Consider the following 23,735-nt stretch of genomic DNA (forward strand, 5'->3'; position numbering starts at 1 on the left):
CACTGTAATCAAAAGAAAGAGCAGGAAGGGTGAAGACATGTTGAGTGCAAAAATAATACCAGGGCACTATGAACTCCCTTGGGGGCATGACAGTAAGCATTACTAATTTCCCACTATGTGCCCAGAGCCAAGATAAATAGCAAATGGGGAGAGAGATCTGGAAAGATAGGGAATGAGGCAGGGAGGGAGGGAAGGAGAGAAGGAAGAGGAAGGAAGGAAGAGAAGAAGGAAGGAAGGAAGGAAGAGAAGAAGGAAGGAAGGAAGAGAAGAAGGAAGGAAGGAAGGAAGGAAGGAAGGAAGGAAGGAAGGAAGGAAAAGGAAGGGAGGGAGGGGAAAAAAAAGGAGAAAACGAGAGCAGATCCACTATGACTCCTTTATCTACCACCATTCATCCACACATCCACACATTTTGTCCTCAGCATGGATTTAGACTCTAGTACATAAGCATGTTACACACATATGAGACCTTTAAATAAACCCAAGATCCTATGAGTTCCGAAATGATTGTGGAGGTGTAAAGAGAAGGATTGCTCTCATAATGTATACACATTCCTAGTTCCATTTGTCCCAGTTAATTAATAATCATGAGTATCATTGTGGCCAGTAAATTTGTTTACTGTTATCACAATCTATTCTCATGAAGTTTTTGCAAAATTCTAGAACCTTTAGACTCTGGATGATCTATGTCCCTTTGTAGAGATACAATAAGGATTTTCTTGAAGTTCCTAATGAATGAAAAGGGATAGGAAATATGGTCTTCAAGAACCTATGGTATATTAAGAACTTGTCTCCCTTTTGTAAAGGTGTTTTTACAGACAAGTAAGTGTTCATGGAATTTTATGCAAGTCAGGCACAGATTCTGTCTAAAATAACAAAGAAAAAGGAAAGAATAAGATATTATTTTTTAAAAAATAAAGCAAAAATTTCTTTAGGGCACTATAAGAATTCAAATAAAACTTCAAGTTGCTTTCAAACTGCAGAGGCATTCAGACAGACATGATTTTTTTTTTAACCTTAAAGTTATAGATAACCTTTATTCCAAGATAAAAAAAACAGAAAGGGGAATTGTACTTATTCTTTTTTAAAAATATGATTTTTAAATATCAATGGAACTTAAAGAGATAATATTTCCCACCTCTCTCCCCTGGTAAAGTAGGAAAAATGTGATTTCTTTTACTTTTTTTTTTTTTTGGTCTCTCTCTCTTGCCCCAGGACGCTCTAAAGATAGCACTTAATTGTGTGTGGGCGTGTGTATTTCTATACAAACCACAGGAGAGTATGCAAATGTGGGAAGCTGGCAGCCCTTTGCTGGAGGCTTGTTGAGTCCATGGTAAGCACACTTCAAAGTTCACTTCCATCTTCTCCGTGGCTCAGAAGTCAGTCCCTTTCTAAAGTGTTTTTCTAAGGAGGAAGTTCATTGTCAAGATGGTGACATGCAAAGTGAGGAAAATTTCACAAATTATGACATGGAAATTTATCCTCCTCGGTGTATGCAATGTAGTCTTACAAATGCACATGTATGCACACGCGCACACACACACACACACAAAGAGCAAAGTGAACTAACAATTCTAAAGTAAAGGTAAGAGTTTTCATGAAAGGATTGGACGGCAAGTTTGAGACAGTTGTAAATTCTTGGGTTCTGTTCTCATAACATACTTGGGATTGAGCATAGGCTGAACGAAATGGTATATGTTTTCAAAAGCACACTCTTTATTTTATTAAGAATTTAAATACTATTTATTCATTGAATCTGTCTGCTTTATTACTGTCAATAGGCTGATTTTTCCTGGAGAAAAAATAGCATGTTTGGAAGACATGCACAGAAGTACAACATTATGTGCAACTACTCTAAAGCTTCATGTGAACTGAATGCAATTTCCACTGTGAGGCCTTTAATATACTGAAGGGGAAGACAAACCATCTGTTTACTTGGTGGAATGCTGTTGTTTTAGAGAGGGCTAGTCCTCATCATCTTGTATCTTCATTGTGGCTTTTACATTAGAAAGGGCAGTTAATCTCCTCCTTCCTCCAACCCCCTGGATAAGGTAATATCTTCGCCTACTTAGTTAGGCTAACATTTTAGTCTATTGTTTCTTTCTTTTGGTTTCCAACCTACAGTTTATTTTTAAAATTTCCATTCCTTTGGATTTTTTTTTCATTTTTGAGATACCTCATGGCCACCGGCATGTTGAAATTTTGACTTAAACACCTTATAAATAAATTGGATTCAGAGCAGATGAAAAACAGAAAACACGTGCTGATGGAATCATCACTTGCACACTGCGAGTAGTTTTACAATTTTTAGTACTATTGATTTTTAGTTTTAGTACTTAAAACACAAGAAAGTAGCCTCTTGGCATTGTGCTAAATAGAGATTTTAGAAAGCCTAGAAAGAGTTTATAGCTCTCGATGCTACAGCAAGTGAGGGCTGTGTAAATTAAGGCAAGTGTAGGATACAATGGAGTTTGCCTTTGCGATTTTTCTTATTTTGTGTGCGGATTTTTTTGTTTTTGGTTTGTTTGTTTGTTTGGTCTTCCTGCCTTTTGAGCTTCTAATTCCTTCTAATTGTCTTGGAGATTCCATCTTAAAATGATGCCATTCACCTTATGCTTGGTCCATAGAACTACCATACCATTCCTTTTAAAAGGTCTTAGGGATTTCTGTTGAGAGGAGAAAAAAAGGAGAGAAAATTCCGTACTTTCCTTTAAAAACTGAAGGAGAAAACCAAATTCACTGAGCAAGTTGTGCCAAAAAAAAAAAAACAAAAAACAAAAAACAACCCTCAGACTCAGTTCCTAATCAATTGAAGGCATAGAATCAATGCTTTCTTTCTCTTTTTCTTTCAAAGGCAGAACTATTTTAACAAGTCACCTCAAAGAAGAATTTGATAGCTGTCCCCTCCCTCTTCTTGGGGTAGGCTGCCCCTAGGGTAGGTCATCACTCAGCTCCTTTTCATGCTTTTTCTTTTGCTTCTGGTATACAGTAGGTACTCTCCTTACCTACTATCTCTTAGCGCATTCACTAAATTAATTTTTAAAATTTACATTTATTCTGTAACTTACCAAGATGGATACTCAACTATCCTAGCTCAGGGGCAAAATTTTGCCACTTTGGTATATTTTCCAGGAGACTTCATTGTATTTTCCCAAACTGACGATTTGTACAATCGTGAGATATATTAAAGAGTAGTTGTATTAAATTACTAAGTTTTGGGATGGTTTGTTACATAGTAATAGAAAAGTGTCAAAGCATTCCAGTCTTTTAATGTAAACAAAAATTAATTCCATACTTAAATCTATGAAAAATCAGCGGCTACCATATATCATTCTTTTAGCGCTATTATTGGACAAACATTATGTTACTTTTCAAAAAGTAAAGATTTCGTCTAGTTATTCAAAAGTGCGTTGTCTGGACAACTACTAAGCTTTCCTACTCAATGAAAAATGAAATACATTTTCAGTTCCAAGGTTCAACTTTTTAAAAAATATATTTAAGGAAAATTAGGAAATGAGGAAAAGCATGTAGCAAAAATTCCAAACTCCTCCTTTTGGCTAGCATTAACAAAGTTAGGAAAGCATTCACTTATGAATAAAATATACATATAATGGAAATAAAAAATAATCATAAAAATTGTATGTAATAAGTGGCCTGGTATGAATACAGAAGAGAGTCTATTAAGAAAAAAATGTGCTGCTTTTCTGCCCACTGAAATCCCAAGATAACCAATGAGAGCTTGATGTAAAAATCATTTGCACATTATGATCCAGAGGTCATGGAGGAAGATATTTAAGCTATTTCAAAAGGAAAATTACTTTTCATCCTTCTTGCTTTACTTCATCATCCAATATATATCACAAGTACCCAAGCAGGGCTACTGGCCTGACTGTATTTATGCCAATGCTCTGAGGGATAAATATAGGAAGAGATTAGGACATAGGAAGACGAAATGTAGGAGGTCTTCCCAGCAAGTGTAAAGACCCTGATTTTCATTTGTCCTCCCTTTAGGACATTGTCCAGTTTTCAGAGGTAAAAGGCTTCTGCAGCCCAAAGTCCAATGGTGCTGGACACCAGGTGGATGTCTTACAATTCAACTCAGTTCTGACACTATCTACCTGGAGATAATGTTAGAATCAACAGGTTAAGGATTCGGTCCCACAAGGCTGCTCCGTCTGCCCCCATACACACAAATTGTCACCTGCGCTTCTGACCAAACAGCTATAAATCCGAGGCTCCCGTGACTCCCTCCTTAGGTTTGATTAATTTGCTAGAATGGTTCACAGAACTCAGGAAACCCATTTACTCTCTAGATTACTGGTTTATTACAAAGGATTTACTCACTATGTTATTGGTTTATTACAAAAGACATAACCCAGAACAGCCACAAGAAAGAGATGCATAGGGCAAAGTATATGGGAAGGAACTCAGAGCTTCCTCACCCTATTTAAACTGGCCATTCTGGGATCCCTGGGTGGCACAGCGGTTTGGCGCCTGCCTTTGGCCCAGGGCGCGATCCTGGAGACCCGGGATCGAATCCCACATCAGGCTCCCGGTGCATGGAGCCTGCTTCTCCCTCTGCCTGTGTCTCTGCCTCTCTCTCTCTCTCTCTTTGTGTGATTATCATAAAAAATAAAAATAAAAAAAATAAACTGGCCATTCTCCCCAAATACCCAGGTGTTCACCAACCTGGAAGCTCTCTGAACTTCATCCATATGGGTTTTTATGGAAGCTTCATGACCCAGACATGATCGATGAAATAACTGACCACTGGAGATTGAGCCAACCTCCAGACCCTTTCCCCTCCTCGGAGGACAGGAGGTGGGACTTAAATAAAGTTCCAATTCTCTAACCACCTGCTTGACACCACTGGCAACCAACCCCCACCCTTAGGTGAGGACCACAAGTCACCTTAGTAACATAACGAGAGACACCTTTATCCTTCCTCATCACCTAGGAAATTCCCAGGGACTCAGGAGCTCTCTGCCAGAAATGGGGACAAGACCATACATGTATTTCTTCTGAATCACAGTATCACAAGAGTCTCAAAAAGGGTCTTAAACAGTGAAATAGAACAAAAAAGGCAGCGAGCACCAAATATCTATCAAGACAGGCACTGTGCTCAGCATGTTAACATACACTGTGTTGTCTAATCCGCTACCAAGTGGGAATTACCATTGAGCTAGTTTTATGGATGAACAAACTGAGGTAACCAGATATATCTGTAGGTTGCTCAGCAACACAGCCAGTGAGTGAAGGAGGTGGATTCAAATCTAGGTCTGTGGGATTCCAAAGTCTACACTTTTACAATGTACCTAACTATTAATTCCCAATGGATGGCCTCCTTTTATTTCATTGCTGTTTAAGGTGGGGGGGAGGATGCCGGGCGAGGGGGGGGGGTGGTCAAGGGAAGGAGAGACAAACTCAAACAAATTCTAAAAGAAGCCACTCACAACCATTTTGCCTTGCTCAGTTTTTGATTTTCTAATAACCCACCTTTGGAAAAGAAACAGGCTCCTCAAGCTTAGTCTTTTTTATGAAGTCTGTGGGTTATAATAATTCTCATCAATTTGAAGGCATAAATGACAAATTATTTACCATCCTAGAACACCAGATTAAGTTCACAAATTCATGTGGCTCTGAGTTCCTTTCACTGTTACAATAAAGCAGTTCAGAGAAAGATAAATAGAATAAAATTATTCCTTTTGGAAAAATATAAAAGTTTCACAAAAAATCTGTTTCTAGCTCGTCAGTATAGAATTTGTCACTAATCATTTTAAACTATGCCCTTTTATGCTTCTTCTGTCTCTTTTAGCTTTCTGAGTAGGTCTTTGATGTAACAAAGACAGTTTCAGACAAGATTTCAGTTCATCTGGAAAAAAAGGTTTAAGTCTGGAGGCAAAATGCAGTGTATTTAAAATTTATATACTCTATAATGCCTTTGTTCTGAACTTGAAGATCCTGAAAAACTTCTAAGCTTCTTTGCCTTCCGCCTCTAAGCTCATTTGTTCTTCCTTTGCTTATTATCATGCAACTGTGGCTTTAACGGGGAGGTGGGGGGGGTCCATCCTTTAACGACATGCAGAGTCATGGCTGACCCTTTCTGATCAATTGCCAATCCATACAGGTTTGACTGATAAAAGAGCCAATTAGATTTAAGCAAATTAAGGGACATCACCAATGTCAACCACTTATTAAACTGAATGCTGAATTCCATGCATACAAAACACTAATGCACTGAGCCCCATTAAGAGTTGAAATCCTAACCCCATTAGTAACTCCAGACCTTGAAGGGGTAAAGGTCACAGGAAAGTTTCATATTTATGGATTAACATTTGGATTCCATTTTTATTTTTTTAATTTTTTTTTCCTAGAACTCTTGAACTTTCACTATAATGCTATTCAAGAGCTCAGATTAAATATATTCTTCATTTCTAAGAGTATCCTAGTGCTAAATATGAGTATTATGTTATTACAAACAACCAAATAATATAGTAGTTGTAGAAATACAAAAACCTGAGCATGGAAGTGGGTGGAAATATGCTACAGAAATGAAGGAAAAATAACCCCCAGACTCCTCCAGTTGACCAAATAATATTTCAAGTGAATTTTTTAAATAAAAAAAAATGTGTGTGATTGGGATTTGCCACTGTGTATCTGTGTGCTGAGCTCTTGCATGATCTGAATTGTCTTAATCTTCATCTTCAAAATAATTTGTGTTTATCAATTTGTTTGGTCATATTCTTTTTTTATTTGTTTAGTCAAAGTTGAGAGCCTTACTTTTTTAAATAAAATTGATTTTCGTAAATAATACAAGAGCAACGAAACAGGAAGATCTGATGGAATTAACTAGGGTTTGGGATGAGATACTGTTAGATTGCTTTTTACATTTTTTTTCCCCAGCTTTACTGAGGTATATACTGCATGTAAATCTTTTTTTTTTTTCTCATAAGAAAAATAAAGAAAGCTGGTATCAAGTAAGATGTTTCACAAACATCAAAGAAGAGATGATGTACCAGGGAAAAGTTTTTGTACCTGTGCCCCTACCTTTTCTTTCCAAATTCCCACATAAACTGTCCATTATTCTATGCCTACCTGAATAACCACCATAGGGAGGGAATCAGAGTGATGGGTTGGTGCAATTCGAGAATATTTACCTCCATTCTCTTGCCCTCCTTTGGGCCCTCAGTTACATCTGCATAGCCACAGCACCCCTAGTTGGACAACAGTGTGTGCACAGGGGTTCACATTCTCCACAGCTGGTTACAATATAAGGTTGCTCAGATAAAGATGAGGCATGAACGGGCCCAAGCAATGATAACTTACAATTTAAAACTGTTAATTAAGCTATCTTGATTGATTGATTCATTCACTCACTGATTATTCATTATGAACCTACGATGCGTTAGGTTGGGTCTAGGCACAGAAGATCAAAACACGAATACAAAACAGCCCCTGCTGTGTAGAGTCTTATAACCAGTGATTGTGACAGTCCCATCAGACAGGCCATTTCAACATAACATGATTGTACTCTAGGACACCTAGCGGCCCTATCTCAGCTGAGGTCGGTAAAAGACAACTTTCTGAAAGACCTATTTCTAGGTTGGAACCTTAAAAATGAGTAGGATTTAGCCAGAACTAGGGGGTCAAGGCAGTTTTCGCGGTCACATTTGATAACGAACATTTGATCAAGAAAAAAAATTAGCATTTCTATTTGGCCCAAACCTTCTGTTATTATATTTTCAAACTACACTGAGAAGAAAACATAGCTAAGGGTATTATCACTACAAATCTTGCATAATCCAGCACTCAAAGTATAGTAGGAATTCCACAACACCAAAAAGGAGACCTAGTATTTGAAATCAAGGAAACGGCAAAAATGGTAACAATCCAAATATAATGGAAAAGTAAATAGCATATAGAACCTTCTCTGCCCATAAGTTGGTTCACTTCTGTACATCGGTTCATTTATTATTCATTTCGGTACGAAGCACAGTTCACTGGACAAAGGCATGGAAGATTTCTTTAATAACTCTCAGTACTAATTTAATTCTACTTAAACACACATATTCTAGTGAATGCCACATGCTTTTCAGCATGATTTTATGTGTAAATCAGGATAATACGTTTTCAGATCATTAAGTAAAAGGAAGCATGAACTAAAACCTATTTAATCAATGAGGTGTCACCTTTAAACTGCCACAAGGTCATAAAAAAGATAATTTCAAAGCTATAAGTTTCCTAATTGTAATCAACAACAATCTAATGATGAAAAAAGAAAGTATGTCCTAATGGCTGCAATAAACTTGAGCAAATCACTGTCTTTGAAGACATTTTGCCTCTTCTGTTGGTGAAGGGCCATCTCCCCAAATCTGGATTTCTGAGTTTAGAAAGTGAATGATGACATCATGCCCAGAGAGATGAGCCTGCAGAATGGCATGACAGAGGCATGACTAAGCATCCACGGAGTAGAGATAAAAGTAAACTCGGCAGTTGATTTCAGTTCTACTATACTGTTAGAAAGAAAATTTTAGTTTCTTCCCATTTGCATAATATTAATTCTTCTACTAACCACTGACAGATACAGTCACAGACTGTATGCTGAGTTAGCATTAGAAGCTGTGTTGTTGTTGTTTTAAAGATTTTATTTATTTGAGCGAGGGAGCATGAGCGGGCTGGGGGTAGTTGGGGGGGTGCAGTAAGGAGAAGGAGAAGCAGGCTCCCCGCTGAGCAGGGCTCCCAATGACCCCAGGCTCCATCCCAGGGCCCCACAATCATGACGTGAGCTGAACACAGCTGCTTAATGGACTGCGCCACTCAGGTGCCCTGAAATTTGTGATGTTTAACTAAACTGTATGTACTCATGCACACAGAGATATTTACCCCACATTATTAGGCATTCCTAAGTGCATGAATAAAATTGGCCCTGTTTTATGAATGTGACGTAACTCGCTGTAAATTACAAACCATCTAAATCAGTATGAATGCCATAAAAGGAATATATAACTCATTAAATTCCCACATATCCAGTTAAGGAGGTATCGCTATGTTTTAAAAATCTCCATTAAATCATTAATTACTGTTTAATATCTAAATGTGAATAAAGGGTATTATATACTAAGGTATAGAGTCATCAAATGTTCTATCCTTTCCGGCATGTTGAGTTGATTAAAAAAATGAAGACACAAATATCTAAGGTTTCTTTTCTTGATTTTGCTTTGTTTTGGTTTTTGAGTCTCAATTCTTAAACAAGCCCCTACCTAAATTCAACCCCCCCTTCTATTATCAGTTTATGAAATAAGACAGAGTCATTCAGCTCCAACTGTCTCTTCCAAGCATTCCCAAGCAATGTGGCTTCTGCCATTTAGAATTTCAGGTGTTTTGGTAAACATCTATTCATTAAATCTTATAATGTCATGAAAGGTAGATAAGAATGAGTGACTTTAATGATATAGCAGGTATTAAATCTTTCCCGGGGAGAAGTGTCCTATACGAACTGCAAATTAAACTGTTTATTTTCCTCTTGTGATGAGGCTTTCACTGCTCTTATACTCTTTGCTACAGAAGAGGTATTTATCCAGTCCTGCTGTTTCGTGACATAGTGACATTCTCCCTTAGTCCAGAGCACACTGGTTTTTGAAGTAGAGCTACAAGACAGCCATTGGGTGTTCTGGAGTCCTTTTCTGCTAGTATTTTTGAAAACATGTATTCCTGAACACTCAGTTGTGAATCACGCTCTTATTACTTGGAGGCATGCTCTTTTGTCCAAGGGCTGTGTATATGAATCTAAGAGGGAATTTTTTTCTTAGCAATTATTCCCACAGAGAGTTAAAATGAGGGTAGAGTTGACTGTAGATCAAAATAAGAATTCTAAATAAGTTAAGTCAGTTACTTACACAAATAGTTAAAATAAAAATATCTGGATTGTACCACATTTCAAATACGAAAGTGACAATGTTGGACCCTAATCATTAGGACACGGGAGTTCAAGGTATTTTTCCAGTGGGGTGACTAGTTTTCCTTTTCTATTTGTTGCATGCTGTCCTTTTCTGGCAAATAGAGAGGTTTAGATAGATAAGGTTTTTCCAAAAATCAGGAATGGGAACCAAAGCTCAAACTGAAAATATAAATTTTGGATCTAAAATGAAGGCTGAAACACACAAACAAACAAAAACCATTTCCCAATCGTTTTAACATGCAAAACAAGAGCTTCGTGTGTATGACATTTACCTCTGTACACACACAGTGCAAGATGAAAGCGGTCTCAATAGAACAATAAAAAAAATCAATAAAAGGGTCTCAACAAAACAAAACAACACCCAAACAACCAGAAATACAATTGAGCCTCTATGTCCTGAAAAAAAAATAATAATTCTCACTATAAACAAGTGCTCAGTGGAGACTTAGTAGCGAGGCATTTATATAAATTTATGTAGCCAACGATATAAATTTATGTAGTCAACGTTGCTCATAGACTTACCCCCAGGCGGCATTGCAAATGTTATAGGATCACTTATCAAGCTGCCTTGGCTATTTGAAACATTCACTTGTACGGTATAATCAGTAAAAGGAACCAGCCCCTCGATGAGTACCCAAAGGTTGGTCTCTTCACCACTGTGCATGACTTGTGTGCCATTCAGAAGAGTGTAGTTATTGTCTGCTGAAAAAAAAAATAAAATTATTAAAATTAGTGTACATTTAAGAGTTCATTCCTTCATCACAGTGATCAAAAATAACTGAGCTGTTATTCTAAGATAGTGTGAAGCCGTTCACAAGTATTGTGCACGTAAGGAAAAACATGGCACAGACATATTAATGGATCCCATGATGGATTATTTACAACTGTTTGAGGGTGTTTTTAATCCTTGGATTTTATCTGATGTGCAGACTGGAGGAAATCACACTCTTTCTCCCATCCAGAAAGGTTCTGGATATAAGCAGTATATTCAAATTATACATGTCAGATATTTCCTTTGTCATCAATTGGGGTATTTGCTGCTCATTTTCCTTGAGACGTAGGCTCGCTGCTTTCCCTCTACTTCCTCTTTAAATCAGAATTGGCCAGAATATTTTGAAAAGCAGTCTGTGCCCACTTTGATCAGAAGATCCTATTTGTAGCTCTATGCCCAACTCCAGAGGCTGCCTGGCTGCGTAAAAGAATCACCTTCCATGTACTGTCACTGAGCTCCACCATGACCATCCTTCCAAAACTTGAGCAAACCCATTCTCAAATAGTAGCATGTCTAAGATACAGGAAAATACTGCTGCTCAATAATAGGGTTTGATGTCACTCTCTCACACAAATGACTTACATTCAAAGTTCAGAAGAGTTAGGAATTAGGCTTAAAACAAGGAAAAGGTTACAACTGAAAATCCTGTCCTAAGATTTATTTCATTGTCTGGATTCGACGCTTCTCTGAAAAGTTTACATGAGGCAGATTTTTCAGAAGAGTGCTGAAATTTAGAAAAATTAAGTTGTCATTATTCTTAACACACAGAAGTCAAGAGCCATTAAGATTGTAAGGCTCACAAAGCCTTTTTATTTATTTATTTTTTTTGCCAAAACACTTTTATGGTATGTCTCTTTAATTTCCTCCTCTCAAATTCTACAAATATAGGCAAATGAATAAAAAACACACATGATGTTGGACTTTAAGAGGAAAGCATATTTGCAAGATTTTCAGATAATGACACAATCCTCATTGGTTAAATGTTTAAAAATTAAAACATGGCCATACCGAAAATGATCTTGCAATGTACAATAAACAATATTTAGTAGTTGCAATATCTTAAAAAATATTGTATTTTGACACAGATTTGAGGCAGAATATGGTGCAAAGAAAGTAGATGAATTTGGTTGTCAGAAGTTCTGCATTTGAGCCTGTCCTTATCATTCTGGAGGAGTATGCTCTTTGCTAAGTTACTCAGCATTTCTGAATCTCATGTTTTTTCATCTGTGAGCTGGGAATGATCATACTTTGACTGTAATGTTACTGTGAAGATTAAGTGAGATCATTTCTTTACATTACCCAGCATGTAACAGGTATTCATCTACAGCAGTTAGGAAGTGTGACTGTTTTTGCTGTAATATAACTGATACTTTCCAAACAAATGTTTACAGCTAGCAAGTGATTAAGAATTATGCATTGTGTAGTTTACTTTCTCCATAGCAATTACCTACCTATTACATTCTCCCTCTCTCCCACCCAACAACATACATTAGTCAAAATTCTAATTCCTTTCCATGAACAAAACAACATTAGTCACTTCTGCTACCACTGGGTCATTATCCCATCAGGTTATATGTCAAACTCTATAATTAATAAAAGATCATGGGGCACCTGGGCGGCTCAGTCAGTTAAGTGGCTGCCTTAGGCTCAGGTCATGATCTCAGGGTCCCGGGATGGAGCCCTGCATCAGATTCCCTGCTTGGTGGGGAGACTTTTCCCTCTTCCTGTTCTCATGCTCTCTTGTTGGCTGTCTCTCTCTCTCAAATAAATAAAATAAATAAATGCCTTTAAAAACAAAGAAAAGGTCAAATGACATAAAAGAGGATCTCATATCCAGTTATGAGCATTTTCATGCAATGTGGGTAAGGCAGACAAAAACTTTAAAAGTACACAAAAATTTTAAAAAGATACTTACAATAGCTTTGGGAAGAAGGGTGTAGCTGAAAAAAAAATATTGCTGCAAAACACACAGGTGTAAGCTACGTAATTTCCATGACCAGAAGAAACCTCTAGTGTCATGCAAGAGTTTTTTATTCTGAATCTGAAATTGACACATTCAAAGGAGTGGTTTATTCCCAATGAATAAATGGTACTTAGGGACTAAGATGTGGAGATAGTAATTTCCATTCAGTTTTAGTAAAATAAAATAAAGATATATTCACTGCTTAGGAATTGTTTTAAGTTCCTAAAATGGAAATAGACACCACAGATGGCTACGTGTAACACACATAAACAAGAAGTTCTGAAACCTGAAAAGTAGCCTTGAAAAGACATTTCCAAATGATACTATATTAGCTCTCACAGGTTCTTTATAACTCATCAACCTGATTAGACAGATTGACTCCAACTGCATGCAGAGAGCAGGCTTTGCTAGGTCCTGATAACAATATGCTCAAGATGTACGAGACACAGTTCCTGAACTCAAAAATCCTGGTTAAGATTTACTACGAATCCCTTGTAAGCACCATCCAAGAAAGATCTTCATTATCTGCATTTGAAGATCTCAAGTTCCAATAACACCTAACTCCTTGGAAGCATTTTCAGTTATGGCTGAAACAATGGCTGCTGTTGTCAATTACCCAGTTGTAAAATTTCAAAAAGGTCAGCTTATCCTGCGAGACCCAGGGAGATACCTCTGAAGTAGTGGTCTTGTGCATACCTTACAAAGTACTGAAGATTGCAAAATAACAACGAAGGTTCTAAAATCCTAACGTGAGAATACAATTTTACAAAGTTCAAGTCAGGTACAAATCAAAGAACAAGGAGTTAACATCTAGGATTATAATATTGGTTGAGGGTTTTTTCCCTTATATTTTGTTTGTGTTGGAAGCAAATTTCTAGCTGTAAAACAAACACTCTCGCTAGCTTTGAAAATGGCATGGCAGGGGCAAATATATTAAATACCACTTTATTCGAAGTTTCCCAGATAACATTAATACATGGTAATTATACAATTAGTTGTAACATTAAGTTCTAGTTATAGAACAATGATTACTCAGTAATTATAAGAAGTATATAATTACTCAATAATTATGAGAAGTATGCAATTACATAATCATTTTGTTCAGCTCAAAAAAGAACTTGTATATCTCCAGGAACCACACAGCTGAGTGAGTCCAATACTCCCTTACCCTCACAACACGCAGCTCAATCCATAGGCCTAGAGCAACCACAGGACTTCAACACTCGGGGAAGCTCACAAACCTCCAGGTTCAAACCCAAACCCGCGACACAGATTTTCTCTTTCTCCACTTTATTCTGTTTTCTCTTTCTTGAGTTCCGAGATCTTGGGGGAAAATTCTTAAAATGCAAGTCCTCATATTCCCCCCTCTTGAGAGCGTCCTGCTTTATTGCCTTTCCCTGCATAAACTTTGTTTTCAGTGGGCTGGAAAATGCAGCCCCATTGGTTCAGCCTCAAGAATCAAGCTAGAAAATGCTACAGTGATAAGCATTTCCTATCAGAGGTGACCATTTCTGTCTGGTCTTCCTCAGGGCTGACCCTATTTGTAAGTATAAGTGGACGGTGCAGGTCCAGTTAAGCTCCTGTGTTCTGGAACCGCAACTTCCCGTCACCCTGCCCCCCAAGGCACTGTGAGCCTGAAGTGGAGCTCCCCTCACCCACCTCTTTGGCTGTGATCTGCACCACTAGGCTTTAACCTGGGGATCACACTAAGCACTTTGCAGATGGGGTCGTCTATCCTAGTGCTGCAGGGTTCACCTATATCAAAATCACCTGGGGATACTTCATCAACATCCACCTCCCTGAGTTCTCCTTCAGACCTACCGAAAGAGACTATTCGAAGGCAGGGCCCAGTAATTGGTGATTCTTCTTAAGCATCAACTGCTGATTTTAGGATTATTTCATCCATGTTCAAGCTCATCTTAAAGTAATGATCAAAATTTCATTTCTGCTGTTTCCCAAAATAATTAGATCACTTTGACATCCTTGTTAATGATGCCTTTGGACTCTAGCTTTGGGCTATGAAATGTTCACTTTATTGTAAGTGAAATAATGCATCTTCAGAAAGTATAAAGTGGACTCTTAAACCAAATCTATCTTCACAGACTAAAAAAATCTAGTAAGTTGTTCTATAAGAAACATTTCAAAATACACAAAAATAATTTTTTAAATGAGCAGTCATTTTGCACACCTGAGAGCAATCGCTTCAGGACTTCTGGTGAGTACTTCTCTTTCTCCCTTTCAGTCTGAAGATACAGGGGAAGGAAAGATTCTTTGTATATTGTCCAACATCATGTATCACAAGTGAAAAAACAGAAACAAGATACCAAGTTTTGTGTAGATCACGTAAAATTTTCAAATAAACTCATAGCTGCTGCCTCAGGATAATCTACATTCTAAAGGATTTTTCTAAAAAGTTAATTCATTCAGTCCTACTTTCTACTTTACTTTGAAGAAAAAAAGTGTTAAATTGAGAGTTGACATAAATCTTTGCCCAACAGATTTTACTTGTAACGAACCTTAATTTCAGAGATGAAATCCTACAAAAATATCAACAGCATTCATGCTCATTTTCTAAGGCTAAAAATCTTACATTTAAAGTTACTTGTTGAAGAGTAGTAGGATATTTTTCTATACAATTATTTTTTAAGCACAAACCAGTGTAGATACATCTGCTCCAGGGATGCGTAAATGATTGCTGTCTCAGGAATATCATCCTATGGGGTTCTCCAGATTGATATAACATAAATGGGTATCCTTTCCCATTCTTGTCATAATCATTGTCACAAGAATTTTAATGCACCATATATTCCATAATTTTTTTTTTCCTCTGTGCTGTACTGCTCTGACCTTTTCAATATTCTATAATTTGACTGGCTGGCCATTTCGGTTCTCTCCTTTTTACAGCCTTATTAACTTGTGGGAAAGAGGTGAAATGAACAACCAATCAGAATACATAATATTGCAAAGGTCAGCGTAGTCTTGTACAGTATCATCACACACAGAAGACGGTACGCCAGGCATTAACATCCTGATATCTTATTCATGTGACAAAGATTGTAACAAGAACAGAAAATGGCACAACATGAATCCATTCTCATGACAAAGATTATAATGAGAAATGACAGCGAACAAACCAAACTGATTCTTGTTACCTTGTGAGGATTTTAGATGTCAGACCTGGTCCTGCTTTAAGTTAGCCTTTTTCTGAATCCAATTACACCCTAAGGTAGGAAAGGTGTTAACTAATTTTCCCACTTCTTGCTGTAGAAAGAAAATGCTGTATTTTACTGGTATTGAGGTCTCAATTTCAGTGTTGTTCAGCATTATCTCATTATCACAGAATTCTATCCATCCCCAAATCAAAAGACACAGAACGACAGACTGCACATCTGGGCAAAGTGGTGAATCGGGCCTTTAATGTGAGCTAATAATTCCAGGTCACTCTATAGCACGTATTCATATTTAAGTTATTTTTTATTTATTCTGAAGTTATTATTTCAAATTATTTTACCCAAAAGGCAAGTGCATCCTCCAAACTCCACTATTATCAGAGGTATCATCTTGGCAGAGATCTGAACAGTACTGGACACTTGTTCCTTTTTAAGTTAACATATGGCTAAAGGGACCTATTCCTGGCCTTATATTGTTGCCAACATAGAAAATATTTATAGATATTTACCTATGTAGCTATCCTCTCCAACAGAACAGTTTGAAAGAGAAAGAAATGAGTAACCTGTAACTTCCCACCCTGAGAAGAACAGAGCCCTGTTAATGCATCATATTTCGTAGCATTATTGTAATTACTCTAATGTGATTTTTAATTAGTTGTCATCTAGTAAAACCCATACTTCTTTGATTCCTCTTTTAGAGTGGCCACTGTGCTAGAATGACAATTGTAGTTCAGGGAATAAAACCATAGACTATTTCATCAACTCACCAAAAGACGCTTCAGAGGCCTCTGCCGTGAATCTGTGCTCATGCAAGAGCATATACAGCTCTGTAGATACTGAGGATTCTTTGTTTTGTTCTGTTTTTTTTTTTTTTTTTTTTTTTTAATGTGTGGGCAAGACTGTAGCTAATGTTGCACAATTACTCTTCCAAATACTTAAAATATCATTTAAAAAAGTCCTTGGGAACATGGTTTGTTTTCATCAACTTTGCTTTATGTACTGTAGTCAGGTTTTCCTAAATGGATCCCATTTTATTAATATCAGAAAAGAACTGTGTGTGTGTGTTTGTGTGTGTGTGTGTGTGTGTGTGTGTGTGTGTAAATAAATAGATTTATAAAGAGTAAATTCAGAGTTTTACTATGATTGTAAATTAGGGAAGTATAGTCCAATTTCATCAACTGTGTTATACTCTGAAAAGTCAGATTTTTTTTTTCTACTTTGATTTATATTTTCCCCATTTGGACAAAGTGTTAGTTTTCCAAATGAACAAACTATTGCCATTATCTCAATCAGCCAAGAGCTATCTGGGAAAATATGTTACCATAGAAAGTGATCTACAGCTTCCAGAGTAAATACTGGACATGAACATGACTAATTGGTTAACGAAAGCTGCTGTTCCTTTTGGAATTCTAGTAGAGCCTTATGAAACACACAGGCCATGCTGAACTTGTAGTACTATCATGATCTAATGCATAGCCCAATAATCATTATTGATCACTGAGCAGTCCCGGTGGCCCAGCGGTTTAGCGCTGCCTTCAGCCTGGGGTGTGATCCTGGAGACCCAGGATCGAGTCCCATGTCAAGCTCCCTGCACGGAGCCTGCTTCTCCCTCTGCCTGTGTCTCTGCCTCTCTCTGTGTGTCTCTCATGAATAAATAAAATCTTAAAAAACATTATCATCAATTCTTAACAAAATGCTTACAATTTTCTTTTTAGTTACTTAGACATATATGCTTGAGACAGATTCTCCATTAAAGGAGAACATCCAGGGATCCCTGGGTAGCTCAGCAGTTTAGTGCCTACCTTCAGCCCAAGGCATGATCCTGGAGACCCAGGATTGAGTCCCACATGGGGCTCCCTGCAGGGAGCCTGCTTCTCCCTCTGTCTGTGTCTCTGCCTCTCTCTCTGTCTCTCATGAATAAATAAATAAAATCTTTAAAAAAATAAAGGAGGGGATCCCTGGGTGGCGCAGCGGTTTAGCACCTGCCTTTGGCCCAGGGCGCGATCCTCGAGACCCGGGATCGAATCTCGCGTCGGGCTCCCTGCATGGAGCCTGCTTATGTCTCTGCCTCTCTCTCTCTCTCTCTCTCTGTGATGACTATCATAAATAAATAAAATTAGAAAAAAATAAAGAAAAAAAATAAAGGAGAACATGCATTTGGGGTGAGAATTATTTCATGTCTTGTGGTGACTTCTTCCTGCTTTATGTGCGGCAGTCACATAGTCCTATGTTCCTGTACTAGTTAGCTACTGCCATGTAATGACATTACCACAAGCTGAGCAGCTCGAAACAACATAAATCTCCTATCTCATACTTTCTGTGGGCCAGGGGTCTGGGCATGCTTAACTGGGTCTTCTGCTCAGGATCTTAAAACATTGCAGTTAAGGTGTTGGCTGGGACCAAAGTCCCATCTCAAGGCTCTACTGTGGAAGGATCACTTCTGGCTCAGATAGTTGTTGATAGCATTCTATTCCTGCAGGTTATTGGCTAGGGGCTGCCTCAGTTGCTAGCTGGTTGTTGCTTAGAAATTGTCCTCATTTCTTTCCCATATGGGTCTCCCCAACATACAAGGGAGCTAGTCTCTTAGCAGGATGTGTCACAGTCTTGTGTAATATTGTCACAGCATGAACATCCCACCTTCTCTGCCATAGTCAATTGGCTAGGGACAAGCCCCAGGTTTTGACCACATACCAAGGGAATAGATTACACAAGTGTGAGTACCAGGAGGCTGGGATAACCTGATGCTATCTTAGAGTCTGTTTGCTACAGCTTCTAAACTGTGGCAATGAATCACCTCGCTGAGAAGAGAATTAGGAATAAATTGTGAACTTGCAAAAGTTTATGGGTTTTTTTTTTTTGGAGAAGAATTCATAATTTAGTATGACAGAAGTACGTTTCCAAAATGCCTTCCAAAATAGAAAGAGCTAGAACAAAAATAATAGCATTAACAAAAACAGCTGAGAATCCTGGAGCAAATGTATAAAGGAAAAGGAACACATTAATGACATTAGTTTTGAAACCACACAACAAAAGAAAGATATGGTACATTTCTATTCAACATAGCACAGTTCCTAACTCTGCTCCTAGAGCAAGGAATAAAAACCAATCAGAATCCTAGGAATGCTTAGTAATCTTCTCTAATTTTAAGGGGAAATGAGCCGAAAAGAGTCTATAGAGATAGGAAAAGCGGCCATTCTATTGACCACTGTGTTGAGTTGGAGGAAGAAGCTGGTGTTAGTAGGAGTGGGAGAAGAATGTGAATAAATGGAGTGGTGGGGGGGGGTTGCTACAAGATACATTTGATGGGATTTCAGAAGAGGCTGAGAAACCAGATCCCTTAGAATTCTGCTCAATGCATTTACCGTATCCTCAAATTTACTCCTGTTCCCCGCCCCCCCCAACCCCACCCTGAGTCTACGGACAAGGACATTAGTAACAACACCCATTTCTCAAAGCTTAGGTTGAGGGAAGACTACCTAGAACCAGAAAGGAAAAGAAGTGGCCACGATCAGAACAAGGGCAAAGTCGAGAGAGCTGCCCACACAAAGCATAAGCAAAACAAATTTTAAGGAAGAAATAACATACTGAACATGCATATGTAGTGCCAAATTAAAGAAAAGATCCCAACATAAAAAGACAAAGTAACCACATGGCTCTGAGGGGAGAAAAATGGTACATATTCCCTATAGAATGAAAAAGAATATTGCAGAGCTAGAGAAACAAATTGGAAATTAGAAATCATTAAGTATATAATAAAGTTAGAAAAAGTAAGGAACACAATAGAAACAACTAAAAACTCAGGGCCATGATGGAAAGCCTTGAGATAATCATAATCAATGCATAAGAAAAAAATCAAGAAATTACAATGAAAGAGAAGATGATAGATATATAAAAAGAAAATGACCAGAAATATAATAGGTTTTTTGTTTTGTTTTGTTCTTTTTCAAATGAAAGGATAGCTGGAGCTCATGTGGACACTGACTACAGGGCTGACAATTAAATGCTGCCACGTGGGGCATCAAAGTTTGATGGAATGAAACATTAACTCAGGTCAGTCAGGAACTCCTCTCGCTGTCTCTAGAATTGCTGAGAATGCAGAAGCAGAGCTGCAGTTGTGCAGGGCCACTTAGTGGTGGTGCTGCTCCAGGACAGCGGGAGGGCAAGGCGAGGGTGTCTGGAAGCAAAGTTTGTCTGGGTCAAGCTATTTGTGGTGTCCACACCAGCCCGACTCTCCGGTTTTCCTGACAACTTGCTGAAATGCTCGGTTCCCTTGTAATAATTCATTTTTGCCTTAATTAACCAGAACTGTTTCCTGCTGCTTGCTACCAAGAAACCACTCATGGATTGAAAGAGATCTGAAATGATGTTCTGCATTTGTTGACATTGGTTAGTAATAGGGAGTGGGATTTATTGTCATTTTTTCTATATTACATACATTTTAAACTGGGGTACATTTAAATTAATTATAAATAAATTATAATGAAACCAGGGATCCACATACTACAGCCTACAGGTCAAATTTGGCCAGCTTCCTGTTCTTGTAAATAAAGTTTTATCAGCACACAGTTTTATTAGAACACTTGCATTCTAGGTATTGTCATGCTGCAATAGCATGACTGGGTAGTAATGGGAGAGGCCGTATTGCCCACAAGGTGTAAAACGTTTACAATCTGGCCCTTTAGAAGAAAAGTTTCACTCTGACTTGAACAATTAAAATGACTACCTCTTTAAAAATGTGCTGCCTTCCTGAATAAAGAGAGTCATTGCCAATTTCTGGATTGATTTTCTTGAGTAAACTCTTTTTAAAGAATGGAACTGTGTATGTGGAAAGAACACTGCATTGACAGAGCCCCATCTTATGCCACTGCACTATCCTGTCAATGCTGTATCTTTCACTATTCAGCAGTTATACATGCACATTACTGAAAAGGAAAAAAGGAGAAAATCTATTGTCCGACGGTCCCTAATTCCACATGCCCAGGAAGTTTGTAAATGGAAATCCAAGTGCATGGCTTTGACTGCAGGGACAGCTGCTGTTCTGAAGGCTTAACAAGAGTAACTGAAGAATAATTAAAGACTCAGGATGAAAGAAGGATGGATTTGCTCTTTCAACTGCTTCTGAAAGACTTTTTTTACACTTTCAAACTTATGTGCCTTCCAGAGGTAATTTGTGGAAAAAAAAAAAAACAAAAAAACACAAAACACAAAACATCCTCTTTTCTACAGATCTTGGTGAAAACGATTAAAAGGCGAAATGAGGCTAACATAGTTGCTGAAAGAAGCAAATGTAGTGTTAATATTGTCTTGGAATTTATTTTAAGGAAATAATCAGATAAGTGTACCAAATACTGCCTTATACTCAATATAAGAAAATGAGTTACAAAATGGTTTAATTGTGCCTATGCAAAAATTTGGCTTAAGAACCAAGAACAGGTGGCTAGAGTCAGAGGCAAGAGAACTATAATGTGGTACCATGAGTCCCAAAATAAGCATTCAATATGTAAAGGATCATAAGATATAAATTTGTTTGTAAAGCAAAGAGAGTTTGATATATAAATGTTGCCCTCTTGAGCAACAACTTAATCAATTTTGCTCTCTAATTTAAAGTTGAACTGTTTTTCTCTTTTAAATCCCTTGATGGTGGCTTTCCAGCCTGGATAATTACGGAAATGAAAAGAACCAGCTTGAATCCCTTCAAAGGCATTTTATTCATTTTAAGCATTTTCTTATTAACCTAGTTAGTATGGTTAAGTTCTAAAATAAATGCGTGAAAACAGGTAACGTCTCTGTCATGAGAAGTAGTTCATCACTTACTTAATGTAGCCTAAGAATGCAGTCTATAGCCACCAATTGTATTAATTGGTATTTTTTAAAGAAAGAGTAAAGTTGTTTTAAAGCTAATTTTATGTTAAGAAAAATACTGAAAAATTTGGATGGCTTATTATAACAATGTTATAGTTACATATTTTAAGTCTTGACCTTTTTAATCTTTGCTCATTCTGCAGGCTTCCATCATCAGTATACAAATGAAAGTTATTATCTGCTTTTTAAGCATGTTCCTAAGTCAAGATGCCAAGAAGAATATTCAGTTCTTTGGGGAGATGGTCAGAAAGAAACTAGCTAAAAAAGCAGACCTGGGGATCTCCAATCCATAATCAAATATCTAGATTGATTGTGTCACTTGCACTTGTATTGATTTCAATTGGAGTAGCTCACCCAAGAGAATAATAAAAATGTGGAATAAAACTGATTTATGAGAACAAAATAAATCCTTTTGTGAGTGGTAATGAATTGGTACTATTTAACCCTTTCAATCACAGAGTGAAAAAACTATTTATTTTTTAAGAATGCTGAGCTAGCCAAAAGAAGTCATATCAGAAATGCCAATACTGCCAAGTGCCATTACACTAAGTTGTAATGCTGAAAAAGAAATGGAGCTCTAAACTTGATGGAAGGCGTCACTTGACATACGACATACTTTTAGCTTTCCTGGGCCAACTTCTATGTGTCATCACAAATGATGGACCTAGAGATCCAAAGTATTATAGAATCACTCAATAAATGTTTATTGTACTTATTTACATGATTTATAAGACAGTGGAGAAGTAAGAACAAAATACGGTGGCGCAGTAGCTATATTTAATTTTTTCCCTTAATGTAGAGGCTCTTTATTTTACTCAAAATTTAGTATGTAACAGTTAAATTGAGGGTTATCTCCAGGATAACAGGAATATCCAGGGGAAGACAGCTTTCAACATAATTGAGAAGCATAAAATTTTTTCTTAAAAAAATTATAGGATCTAAAAAAATTGAGATGATTTGAGCATAGAACCAGAGCAACTGTTTGATTACCAATTCAGCCAACCAGCCAACTTAGTAGATTTAATTAGAAAAAAACATGAGTTACCTCATATTCTCTGAAATCCAATAGACAAAACATTCCCAATAGTTTGGCATTGACTTAACTTTTCACTTTTCTGTTTGTGCTGACATTTTTTTGCACATGTTCTAAACCTGCACGGTCATATGCAATAGTCACTATCCATATGGGGCTACTGACCACTTGAAATGTGGTTAAGGAACTGAATTTCTAACTTTATTTAATTTTAATTAACTTAAATCAAAAACTGATACTGGAGAATTTTTAAATATGTTGGTATGGGAATCTACTTTTTAAATTGAAAATGTTATGGAAACTATGTTTCTGATCAAGATTATCATTTGAACTGTCTTTTAAACATAAAATATATACATAAACTTAGTATGAGATAAAGAACATGCAATTTTATTATCTAAGATTTTGATTATGTGTTGAAATGATAATATTTGGAGTATGTCAAATAAGACATACTACTAAATTAATTTCAACTGTTCCTTTTTACTTTTTTTTAATGTGCATTAAAAATTCCAAATTACATATGTGTCTCACTTTGTACGCCTACTGGATACAAGTGATATGCTCAAAGGAAAACAAAAATGCACACTTAAAATACATGAATAAAAAAAAGAAAAATTATTTTCATCCTTAATAGATAGAAGGAAACTGTGTTCCAAGATCTGCCTCCATGTAATGTATATATTCACACAAACTGAAGGTGAAACTCTTATTCATAGAATCCACAGATTCTGTGCAATACGTTGCATTTAATTCATAGTCCCGAGAAAGCTAATTTCAGAACTACCTGGAAGAGACTGCTGCAAGAAGGAATGAGTTGATTTGTTATCAGTTCTGTCAATGTGGCTTGTACTGTCATGATGGTTAATGAAAGTATATAAAAGTAACTTTATTTATCCTCTCTGGCATAAAAAGGCTTTTAAAAAAATTAATACATTTTACTATTTACAATGAAGCATAATTTAATTCAGTTTGATGGT

General features: G+C 37.1%; 1 protein-coding gene across 1 annotated transcript in view; it reads right to left on the minus strand.

The window, feature by feature from the left end:
• USH2A (usherin) overlaps positions 1–23,735 on the minus strand; it is a 686,658-nt gene that overhangs the window by 268,381 nt on the left and 394,542 nt on the right. The window contains 1 exon segment of the mRNA XM_025420646.3: positions 10,478–10,657. Coding sequence (XP_025276431.3) covers positions 10,478–10,657 — 180 coding nt within the window.

Source organism: Canis lupus, chromosome 38, assembly GCF_003254725.2.
Source record: "Canis lupus dingo isolate Sandy chromosome 38, ASM325472v2, whole genome shotgun sequence".
Lineage (NCBI taxonomy): Eukaryota > Metazoa > Chordata > Mammalia > Carnivora > Canidae > Canis > Canis lupus.